Genomic DNA, 11,346 nt, shown 5'->3' on the forward strand with positions numbered 1-11,346 from the left:
GCCTCATTTTGAAGCTGATCAGAGAAGCAGCAGAACGGATCTCACGGGTACCACGAGACCAAGCTTCAGAGATAATGTTTCGAGGTTCTTCCAACTCCAGCCAGTGATTTTCCATGCGAAACAACTTGCTTTTGGGCGTGCTCGTGGAGAAGGACAGAAGCACAGGTGCATGATCAGACGTCGTTGTGGGTATGCAAGAGGCAATTCATTGCAGAAAGCTGAGGTTCCAAGTTGCATTGACAAGTACCCGATCTAGACGGACAAGAGTAGGCTGGTCTCTCTTGTTAGACCAAGTAAAAAGTCGGTTGTCAATCTGAACATCATCCATACCATGGTCTCGAATCCATGAGTTAAAATTTTCCATCATACTCCAGTTGATCTGACCCCGGGACTTCTCATGTGCATATCTATACATATTGAAATTTCCCAGCACCACCCAGGGCATGTCGGGTGGACTAGCAACACTGCTGACAGCCTCGAAGAAGCTCGATCTCTCATGATTCAGATACGGTGGATAAACAGCTGTGAGAAGAAACGTGTTGTTTGTTGATGTAGAGGTCATCCTCAGAGTGACATGGAACTTGTGCAATGCTACCACTTGGCCTAGAAGCACAGTAGGATCCCAGGCAACCAAAATATCCCCGGCCACGCCATCAGACAGGGTAACAGCATGCTCCCTGAGGTTTATTGGCAAGAACGCTCGCAGCTTGAAGGGAGAAATGGATGGCAACTTTGTTTCCTGCAAGCAAACAACACTAGGGCAGCAAGAGATTATAGTATCACGGACCAACGAGCACTTATCATCCTCGCCGAGTCCACGAACATTCCAGTTTAGAATCTTCATAGTGCAGTAAAGAACACACAACCCAGAGCAAGAAAGCTAAAGTGCATATGCAACATGATCATGATGAAGCAAACAGTGCAAAGCACTAAGATAGATAACTTGGAGTAGCAGCATACAGACTCATGACCGACTGACCATAACAAACTACGGACCTTGAAGAAAGGCATAGCCAGGCTAACTGGTGGCCCAAGATAAAACAGATACATATGAGGACTACAGAACACTACGCAAGACAGACACTTGAGAGATACAGCTGCGGACAGCACTGCCCAAAGGCCCAGACGACAGGCACTAGGCCTAACCATTGAAGGAGTTGAAGACACATGCAGTGGAGCCAGAGACAGCACCAACGGAGGTGGAAGCGTCATCCGACGAGACAGGAACGGCTTGGATCTTGGCTTGTTCCAGGATGGCACTAGCGTTGAGGTCGCAACACTGGGCAATCTTCTTCAGTTTGCCCCAAGTCAGAGGTGACAGTGTATTTAGCAGTGGCAGCTCAAGCAGGCCGGTCACAGTCGTGGTCTTGGTATTCTTGCGACGGCGAGAGACGGAATCGGAGTGTCGCGACGGCCCTGAACTGGAGTCAGATCCAGCAGCCACCGCCTTCCTCTTAGTCGCGCGCTCGACAGAACCCATGCGCATGCCGTCGTAGGCGTGGCTGATGCGCGGGCTGCGCCAGGGCGAAGCAGTGAGCACCAGCGGCGGCGCCTCCTCCTCCGCTTGCTGGTCGAGGCCAGGCTCCCTGACCTCCCCATGGCTCCCTGGTCGACCGACTCTAGAGGCTGGATCTCGACTGCCGTATTGAGGTCAAAATCCATGGGGGCGGCCGCGGCCATCGAGCCCGCACCCATAGGAGGAGCGGGGAAGAGCTGGAGCACGACCTTGGGCAGGCGCTCGCCAGCACCAGGCTCGTAGGGCGGCTCACGGCAGCTGCAGAACACGGTGGCGGCCTGAGAAGGGGGCGCAGCACATGCCCCGTGCTGCAGATCGATGGAGACGACTGGTGATGGTTGACCGCACAACAGGACCCCAGGCTCGGGTCGTGGGATGCGATGGAAGGGTCTGGAATAGATAGGCCGGGCCACGAGGATCTGGTGGGCCCGGTAGTGCTGCTGGTCTGGGAACTGGGCTTCCACAGGGGGGCACCACCAGAAAAAACAAGCGCTGGCCCAACTGCAGGAAGCAGCCAATAGGCACATTCGCCTTAGGTGGGTGTCGACATTCGACGGAAGGAAGCAAAGGAAGCATGCGGGGACACGACCCACCAGACAACATTTTGGGCAGAAAGCTGAAGAAGAGAGAACGAGAGCTTTCCCGTGCAAGTTCTCCCTTGGTGTAGTCAAAGCAAGGGAAGAAGCCATCATCCATCGACAACAGGCGGACCGGGATCGTACCCGTAGCAACTCTGTTGTTGTTGAGCTCAAGCTTGAAGGTGAAGCACAGGCCCTCCGCGTCGAAGGTGACCGAGACCCGCGGCGTGCGCACTTCCGCCGCCCACAGCGATGAGTGGAGGCATAGCTGGAGATCATCCTCGTGCAAGATTTGAGCCTCAGTGGGCGGGGAAAAGGCGGATCCTCTGATGAGCTTGGGCTTGGCCGCCAGCTTGAGCATGGCCAAAGAGTCGGCTGGAGAAGCCGTCTCCGGGTGCAGGAAGGCGTGGAAAGCGCGGTTCGCCATGCCCTCCCCACCGCCCACATGCCCGCGGGCCGAGGAGGACCCAGGATGGGCACGCCCCCGCCAAGGGGAAAGCGGGGCAGGGGAGCGGGGGTCGGCGTCGTCCCCATCGAGTCGACCGGGCGGGTGCGGCGTGACCGTGGGGGCACCGAGGGAGCGAGCGACGTCCCAGATTTCATTGATGATGACGTCTGCATAGATGCCATTGCCGTCGACGCGGTGGAAGGTGATATGGTGGGGGATGTGGTGCAGAGCCTCCACCTTGACGAGGACGAAGATGCTTGAGAACTCGCTGCCGTGGAGGCAAGCATGCTCTAGGCGAAAGAGGCCGGCGAAGCCGGCGACGCTCGCCGCCACCCCCCTCCGGTTCCACAGCTCCAGGGGCATCTTCTCAAGCGAGAGGCTGACGATGTGATGATAGGCGAAGCGGAAAGCGTTGTCGCCCGTGTTGTGCGGAAGGATCCAGACGGTGCGATCGCCCACCTCCATCGGACTAGCACGCAGAGCAGCGACCTGCTCGGACTCGCGCTGGAACACGACGAATGATGTGCCCACAGCAGAGCCGGCGAACCGAATCGCAGTGATGCCGAGCTGGTGACGAAAGACCCTGCGTCGCCAGGGAAGGAAGGAGGCCTTTGGTGGAGAGATGGTGATGAGGCACACGAGGGAGTTCTGGTCTGGCACGAGAGGGTAATGGACGTCCAGCGATGATGGGCGGCCGTGCACCACCGGCTCCATGGCAAGGAGAGGCTGGGGGGCTGAGCTTGGAGGGGATGGATGTGTGGAGAGAGGAAGTGAAGAGGTCTGTGTGAGGGAGAACGACTCCGGGGAAACCGTACTTATAGGTGTACGAGCAAGCCGAAGCGAAGGGCAAAGGGACTTATAGCTGCAACGGGCGCGAGTGTGGTCAACTAAACGGCAAAGCCAGCAGACCACCGGATCCCTACAATCCCGTCACCAGTGGCTATAGGAAAGACAGCGGTAGCAGCGATTATGTAGGTTTTTAGGCTTTCCAAACCACAACCATGGATACGGTGTGGCTCCCGAGAGATTAGCGGCAGCGGAAGCAGCTGGAGGGGAGAGCAACGCATCTCTGTAGGGGGTAGAGGTAGGATCAGCAGGCAGCTGGAGCGTCGCCAACAGCGCCAGAGGAATCCGCGCGCGGACCGGCTAACGATTGGTCAGCAGAAGGCGGCATCAGCGTAATGCAAGGGTTGGGAGAGATAAGCACGAAGCTAATTGATTGCAGGATGGCTCTATCCCGCATGCGGCAAAGCGCCCTGCCTGCAAGCGTGTCGTGAAATCCCCGGAATCCGGGGCACGCGGGGCCGTGGCAGTCAAAGGATTACTATCTAGCGCCGGGGGCGCAGCGCACGAAGGGCGGGGTCCGAGGAGAGACGGCAAAAGGGAATTAGCCTCCCACGTACGTCTACGTGCATGCACCCATGCATGAGCCGACTCACGACGTACAAAAGAGTCCAGATCAGAAAGAGACATGGCAACAACGATAAAACCTGACCGCCATGGATCACGGAGCACGATCTCCTTAGCAATGCACTCATGAGCCACCTGGAAACGAAAGGAGCCCCTCTGACACGGTTGGACTCGGTAGCCACTGGCATAGCCCCCGAACCAGGTCACCAGGAGGGAAGCGAACGCTGCTGGAGAGAAAGCAACACCATCGTTGAGGACGACGGCGAGAAGACCAGCCGTCCGGCTACGGCCAGCCACGGCCGAAAGGGTGCCGCAACCATACTTGGACAGCATAGCATCCTCAAACCATGAACCATCCATGGAACAAGCCAGAAGACCAGAAACCCTAAAACTAGACCTCAAGGGGAACTACAAGCGCCGGAGCGGCGAGCATGCATCAAAAGGTAGGGCTGCAGTTCAGAACAAACACTACGAAGAACTGACCTGAGAACCAGCGGAGAGCGAAGGACGAAGAGCCGTTGATCTCGAACTAAACCTCAAGCAGCGCGGTGGAGCTCAAGGAGGGGGGATGGACGCCGAGCCCGAGTGGTGCACGGCGGAAGGAAGCCGCCAACCCAGGAAACAGCTGTCGGTGAGCTCACGCCTCCTAGCAGCTGCAGGCAGATGGTGGACGCCGTGCCCAGGCGACACACGGCGGTGTGGTGCGGAAGGCCGGTGGGTGGACGCCGTGCCCGGGGTGGCACACGGCGGTGCGGCGAGCGCCGACGCCTCTAGCTAGCGAGGGTAGTCTTACAATGCTCTCATGGCAGATGTCTCCGAGAGGGACTCTTGGATCTTACAATGAGAAAGTTGGTCAGCAGGTATAGATATAGATATAGATATAGAGGTATAGATATACTCTTTTTGTTTTAAAATATAAAGTTGGATCATCTATTTTAAAGGAGTAAATTGTTTCTCGAATTGTGGTGTACCTAGTCAGTTCAGTAATTTTCTCCACGGTAGCCATCACGGGCCTCCTCCATGGATTAACTGTCAGCGATCCTCCCCCGAATTGTTTCCTCTTGGGCAATCCTCCTTGTTGTCAGCTCAAAAAAGAAAAATCCTCCTTGTTCTCGTCGCGGTCTCCGCTCTCCTCTCTTTCTCCCCGTTCTCCAAAGAATCCGAGACGGCGACGCCCGCATCAAAGACGGCGCCGCCTCTGCTTCCTCTCCCTTACTCCGATTCTATAACACGTGCGTGCCTCGGCCGCCACTTTCCCAACTCTCCTCGGCCACTTCCGCCGGCGTGTGCCTTCCTCTCCACCGGCGCCTGCACAGCAAGTCCAAGAGAGAGAGGTGCGTTTCCTGCAATTCGATCATGGTGATTTCCCTTGCTTCTGTCGGGGTTAGGTACGTTTGTATTTTACTTTAGGTATAAAATCGCGATGGTTGGCGGGTGATGTCGACTGTCGATGATCGGAGAAAAAAAAATCTCTCTTTTTTCCTGCCAAAAGAAAGCCCCCTACTCCCTACTCACATGATTTGTCCTGTTGCTCCACCATGGTTTCACATGTTCTGTTGCTTTCCACTTAAATAACACCTTTTTTTGTGAGGCTGTGCATATGACAACTTGTTCAAAATACAAGGAGCAAAAAAATTCAGCTGGTTACTTTGTCCCCTGTAGTGAGGGGGGATTCTTGCCTTTTCCTGTTCTACAGTTGAGTTGCTGTTGGAAAATCTGTGAACGCCTGATTTACAATCTGTTATCATCATCTGTTACTGATGGCAAGATAGGACCTGTCTCACAGGGATTTGCATACTCACCACTATAAAGAAGCCATGGCTCTAGCATCGCCGGTGGACTATGCTGGCACAATCACTTCAAGTCAGAGGCAACTCAGTTCTGTGATGCCCCGGTGCTATGGCTTGCGATGTACTATTGGATATGGAAATAAATCAAGAGCAGCAGGTCACTTGGTTGCCAGAGCCATGTCCATGGATCGCCCGAAACTGGACTTTTCGAATCTGAATTGGAAGAATCAATTCCAAGAGGATTTCGATAGGCGGTTCAGTTTGCCGCATTTGACAGATATAATTGATGTGGAATCGAGGCCGACGACATTTTCTCTCAAGAGCAGGTATCCATTTCTGTCTAATGCATTTGTCTTGATCTATGCTGTTGGTTATCAAACTATATCTCTTTAGGATTTTTCTGATGTTTGCTTTGTCCACAACAGGACCCCTCTGGAGAATGTTGATGGTTCTTTGGAAGAGTCATGGAACGGCTATGTTAATGACAACGACAGAGCACTTTTGAAGGTATGCTTCATCATTGAGTGATCAAAATACCAGACATGGATCAAACTCCCCATCAATTACTTGAATAGTTTCTTTGGCTGTCTGAATATAGTTTGATCTTTTAACATAAATGTAGCATGCTCCTTTTTTTTCTGCACTTTGGCTATTAGTAAATGTGTATGATAGACCTCAATTGTAATGTCCATGTGTGCAGCATCAAGGTAAATGCAATAATATCTCTCATTACAAAGTTGTTGATTCTTCAGGTTATCAAGTTTGCCTCGCCAACGTCTGCTGGAGCTGAATGCATTGATCCTGATTGCAGCTGGGTTGAACAATGGTGACAAACACTCTGCAATTTTCTATTGTTTACTTGTGCCAATTATTTTCTGAGCTCACACAAACTCATGTCTTTTCCAGGGTGCACCGGGCAGGCCCACGTAAACAAATATATTTTGAGCCTCAGTGCGTAAAGGCTGGAATTGTAACTTGTGGCGGACTTTGCCCTGGTCTCAACGATGTCATCCGGCAGGTAGAATAGAACTTGATGAGTTGATCTCTGACTGTCTGCACCGATAAATAAAAGACTAATAGTACCTTATTATTATATCTTCTGAAAATTCTCTTGAAGAAAACACAATTCACAATTTTGAACAGTGCCGTGCTTTCACTCTTGAGTCTTGTAGATTGTGCTTACACTTGAAAAATACGGAGTGAAAAACATTGTTGGGATACAGCATGGTTTCCGCGGATTTTTTGAAGATCATTTAGCGGAAGTGCCGGTAAGAATTCTTTGTACATTATAAAGTAATCTGGAAACACTGATAACCATCCTGATGTAAGTTTGTGGCTCTTTTACTTCACCCAGCTTAATAGACATGTCGTCCAAAATATCAATCTTGCTGGTGGCAGTTTCTTAGGAGTGTCTCGTGGCGGGGCAAGTATCTCAGACATTGTCGACAGCATCCAGGCATGTACATGCAATTCTGGTATGCTGCAAAAATATGTTTACTACAAGGTGGTATGTTGAAGACTAACTGACTTGATTTCTGCAATCCACATTCAGGCCAGGAGGCTTGACATGCTCTTTGTACTAGGTGGAAATGGAACTCATGCTGGAGCTGATGCTATACATGGCGAGGTATGTTAATTTATATCTTCCTTGCGTCAGAGCAAGTCTTTCCTTCAGCTCCTAGACTAGATTGTACCAGAAACATTTTTTGGTCTCGCTCAACTATGACGTAGTAGCATGGATTGTGGGATTAGGGATCAGTATGTATGGGTGGAAGGTTGCATACTTATGTCTGACTGTTTCTTTTGGTGAAAATTAGTGCCGGAAGAGAAAACTAAAAGTGTCGATTATTGGTGTCCCAAAAACAATTGACAATGACATACTACTGATGGACAAGACATTTGGATTTGATACTGCAGTGGAGGCAGCACAAAGAGCTATCAACTCTGCATATATTGAGGTGATTCATTTTAGCAACCTCTCAGACTCTCATCTCATGTGTACATATCTGCAAGCGGACAATAGAATACATTGTCGTATTGGTTGCCCCTCAAATTAAAACTATATTTGTGGTTGACGCTCTATGGTTAGGCACATTCCGCATTTCATGGCATCGGATTGGTGAAGCTGATGGGAAGAAGTAGCGGATTTATCACAATGCATGCTTCCCTGTCAAGCGGGCAAGTCGACATTTGCCTGATACCTGAGGTATCAAACTCTTTAACTTGTGCTGTGTCTGCCCTTCCAACTCACTATATCCCTCTCCTCTGATTGATTTAATACGTGGTAATCCAAATGAAGGTACCATTCACCCTTGATGGACCAAACGGAGTTCTTCGGCACCTTGAGCACTTGATAGAGACCAAGGGGTTTGCTCTCATGTGTGTTGCCGAAGGTGCTGGGCAGGTAAGATTACCTTCACATACAAGATCAATTGTCTTGGGAAACTTAACTGCCAGCATGAGTGATTTACCAAGGATCTCTTGAATTAGGGATGGGCTCGTGTGTGCATCAATTGAGAAACGTTGCAGTATTTTCTGTTCTGTTACAAGAATTGTTATGTGAGATATTGCACTATGTTTCCAGGAATATTTGCAGAAGTCAAACGCAACTGATGCTTCAGGGAACATGGTTCTCAGTGATATCGGTGTGCACCTTCAACAGAAGGTTGGTCCATATCATTAGGTGTTCTTCACCATGATGTAGGTGCTGTAAATGACACAACATTTAACTTAACCAATGCCATTTCACAGATCAAGTCTCATTTCAGAGAGATAAACGTCCACTCTGATGTGAAGTACATCGACCCTACATACATGCTCCGCGCCGTGCGTGCCAATGCATCGGATGCCATCCTGTGCACGGTGCTCGGTCAGAATGCTGTAAGACGCCGTTTCTCTCGATCTGCCTGTGTCTCGCAACAAGTTTTTGTGTTTTCTGTTTTCTGAGATGAGCATTGGTCCCTGATTGAACCTTGCAGGTTCATGGCGCCTTTGCAGGGTTCAGCGGCATCACAACCGGAATATGCAACACACATAACGTGTACCTGCCAATACCTGAAGTTATCAAGACGCCAAGGCTTGTCGATCCAAACAGCAGGATGTGGCACAGGTGCTTGACATCCACAGGTCAACCTGACTTTTGTTGATCAGTTCTTGACAACCAAAGTTTGTAAACTCTAGTGCTAGAAGTACCGGTGGTGTACAGGATTGTCAATGTCATTCTTTTTTGTCTTCCATCAGAAAGACATGGTATGCCCTGTAATTCCTGGCTGATCCTGAGCTCATCTGCTACCGGATGAACAGTAAATTTCAAAAAAATGTAAACAAATAAGATGTTCTAACAAAAAAACTTGTAAACAAATTTCAGTCCACATGTGGTCCATATTGGAATATCAAAAACATCTTATATTCGTGAACAGGAGTAACTAACAATTTTTTTAATGTGAATTTGTTTGGCGCCAAAGCTGTTATCTGCAAAAAAAAAAGTGCATCATAGGTTCCCATTTTGCATGTACTGTGCCAAACTTGTGTTCAGACGTACATAAAACTGGAATAATGGCAAAAATGATCAAAGATGTCTGCCATTTGAGTACAGCAAAGACATACATTGCCTCTAATTTCTTCTGATCCAAATCTCATGCACAAAAGCTCAAAGAAAAAGGGCATAAGCAAAAAAGAATCAAAGATGCCACCAGATGAGTACACTCGATTTAATTATCGCATTCACATGGCAGCAAATTCAACTTAAGCATCTGCGATTGATTTTGTACTGGATCATTACATTACTCGAGTCAGGACACGATTCATTGAAGAAATGCGTCATGGTTTAAGACACTAGTGCGCACCTGAATGGGTGGTAAGTTAGTGAGTCACCGACTCAAAATAGTAGAGAAGGTCAAACGATGCTACGGAGAATTACGGATATAGGCTCGTACTAAGGCATAGTTCAAACTGCAACTGTAAGCAAAAGAACTCTAAATGCGTTCTGGCACCGTCCTTCTATACCCTTTGTAAAATGGAGCCGTGGACCTGTTTGTGACGTGGTGCCCTACTGGTTTCGCCTTAGCTATCTATCTACTTGTGTAGCGAGGTTAACTTGATCAATCTGCAGTTTCGGTGATGAGCTCCTTGAGCACGTGTTTTAGGCCATTCATCTTCTTCCGGGCTCTCTGCGAAACATTTTCTTGGAAAAGGTTAGCATTTGATCAATACGGCATCCCTGGGGTTTAGGAATGATGTTTGCCTTACCTTCTGAACCTCCGAGATTTTGATTTCAGCATCGTTGAGCTGAGAAGCAACTGTTCTCTCAGCATGTTGGAGGAGCTTCTTGTGTGATGCTTCTGTTGATGCAATCATAAAAGAACACCATGGTTAAGTAGTGGTAATTCAGGTGGCAAACGGTTAGGAAAGTAGAGCATTTAAACAGATTAATTCAAGTGGCTGTATGATGATTCATTCCATTCGCCTCTTAACAATGATTACAGTGAGCTAAAACTATAATTACTTCACTGGTGACTTTCTTCTAACCGTGTGCCAATTAGGCAATCATTTCTTTTCAATTAAAAAAATTGATTTAACCACATTATTCACCAACAAACTTCAAACCTTACAATATTGTAATCTTATGTGCCTGGATCAGTTATATGACATAAAGTTCGCAATCTGTAATCAAGTGCTCCAACAATGGTGATACTTCATACGGCTCCGCTTTGACAAAGGTTAACATGTTCCACATTTTTGGGAGTTCATGCAGTATCAGTTTGTAATAAATAGTCCAGCGAGTAAATATTTCATTTGCATTTTGCAAGTGCAAGGTTTGAAGTTAAACTTACTTTGCTTGTCAGCTACTCCCTTCAGCTCTGCATGATAGGCTTCAAATTCCTCAAGAGAGTTCTTGCAACCAAGCAACTGCTGATTAACCTCCTCCTTAAACTTCTCATGAAGAACCCTTAACAGTTCTTGTTGCTCTGCAACCAGAAGACATAGGACCAGGTTATATCATTTGAGTAACTAACGTTTATTCAAGAGAAACAAAAGAAGACATGCAAGAAAACAAGGTAAAGTACAAGGATTCACAAAGGAATCTTGCCCCAAGTGTACCTTACTAACCAAACAGGCGACTAACTTAGTCAAACCTACCTAACTTGTGGTGTGGCATGGTTAGCATACCAACCAAATACTCCCTCCATCCCATTATATAAGAACGTTTCTCAAGCTGTTTTAGCTTGGAAAACATTCTTATATTATGGGACGGAGGGGGTAGGTTCTAACTTCTAAGCCTATATATATGCATACACAGTAAAAAGTCGAAAGAGTAGACGATACAGTAGTAAATACTCCCTCCGTCCGAAAAAGCTTGTCCCTCAAATAGATGTATCTAGCACCAAGTTAGTGGTAGATACATCTATTTGAGGGACAAGCTTGGGACAAGTTTTTTCGGACGGAGGGAGTAAGAAATAACCAAACCATATTGGATAGCTGCAGACAGATTCAAAGAATTGGTACATTAAATGTTCTCAAAATAATATTTCATGGCACTGATTTTATGCTTCAGTATTCAGGCAATGAAAGTGATTCAAGAACAAAATCAACCTATATAAGTTT

At 48.4% G+C, this 11,346-nt stretch overlaps 2 protein-coding genes across 7 annotated transcripts in view; one reads left to right on the plus strand and one right to left on the minus strand.

The window, feature by feature from the left end:
* Nucleotides 1-4,975: 4,975 nt before the first annotated feature.
* LOC123102614 (ATP-dependent 6-phosphofructokinase 5, chloroplastic) lies at nucleotides 4,976-9,153 on the plus strand. Of its 2 annotated transcripts, none has more exons than XM_044524021.1 (14): nucleotides 4,976-5,286; nucleotides 5,739-6,068; nucleotides 6,168-6,249; nucleotides 6,495-6,568; nucleotides 6,649-6,760; nucleotides 6,915-7,010; nucleotides 7,097-7,198; nucleotides 7,295-7,369; nucleotides 7,560-7,700; nucleotides 7,832-7,948; nucleotides 8,042-8,146; nucleotides 8,327-8,407; nucleotides 8,494-8,622; nucleotides 8,721-9,153. In XM_044524021.1, the coding sequence occupies exons 2-14, from the start codon at nucleotides 5,770-5,772 to the stop codon at nucleotides 8,886-8,888; spliced, it is 1,581 nt and encodes a 526-aa protein (XP_044379956.1). In that variant the 5' UTR covers nucleotides 4,976-5,286; nucleotides 5,739-5,769; the 3' UTR covers nucleotides 8,889-9,153. The 2 variants fall into 2 exon arrangements, with proteins under 2 accessions (XP_044379956.1, XP_044379955.1); XM_044524020.1 differs by lacking the exon at nucleotides 4,976-5,286 and adding an exon at nucleotides 5,458-5,647.
* Nucleotides 9,154-9,451: 298 nt separating this feature from the next.
* LOC123102615 (meiosis-specific protein PAIR3) overlaps nucleotides 9,452-11,346 on the minus strand; it is a 10,883-nt gene continuing 8,988 nt past the window's right edge. For 4 of the 5 annotated variants that reach the window (XM_044524025.1, XM_044524024.1, XM_044524023.1 and 1 more), the window contains 3 exons: nucleotides 10,575-10,709; nucleotides 9,991-10,082; nucleotides 9,452-9,911 (listed from right to left, as the gene is read on the minus strand). In XM_044524025.1, the coding sequence (XP_044379960.1) occupies nucleotides 9,843-9,911; nucleotides 9,991-10,082; nucleotides 10,575-10,709 (296 nt within the window). In that variant the 3' untranslated portion in view covers nucleotides 9,452-9,842. Of the gene's footprint in view, nucleotides 9,912-9,990; nucleotides 10,083-10,574; nucleotides 10,710-11,346 lie in introns of those variants that run through there. The other variant, XR_006449082.1, reaches the window with a different exon arrangement.

This window comes from Triticum aestivum, chromosome 5A (assembly GCF_018294505.1).
Source record: "Triticum aestivum cultivar Chinese Spring chromosome 5A, IWGSC CS RefSeq v2.1, whole genome shotgun sequence".
Lineage (NCBI taxonomy): Eukaryota > Viridiplantae > Streptophyta > Magnoliopsida > Poales > Poaceae > Triticum > Triticum aestivum.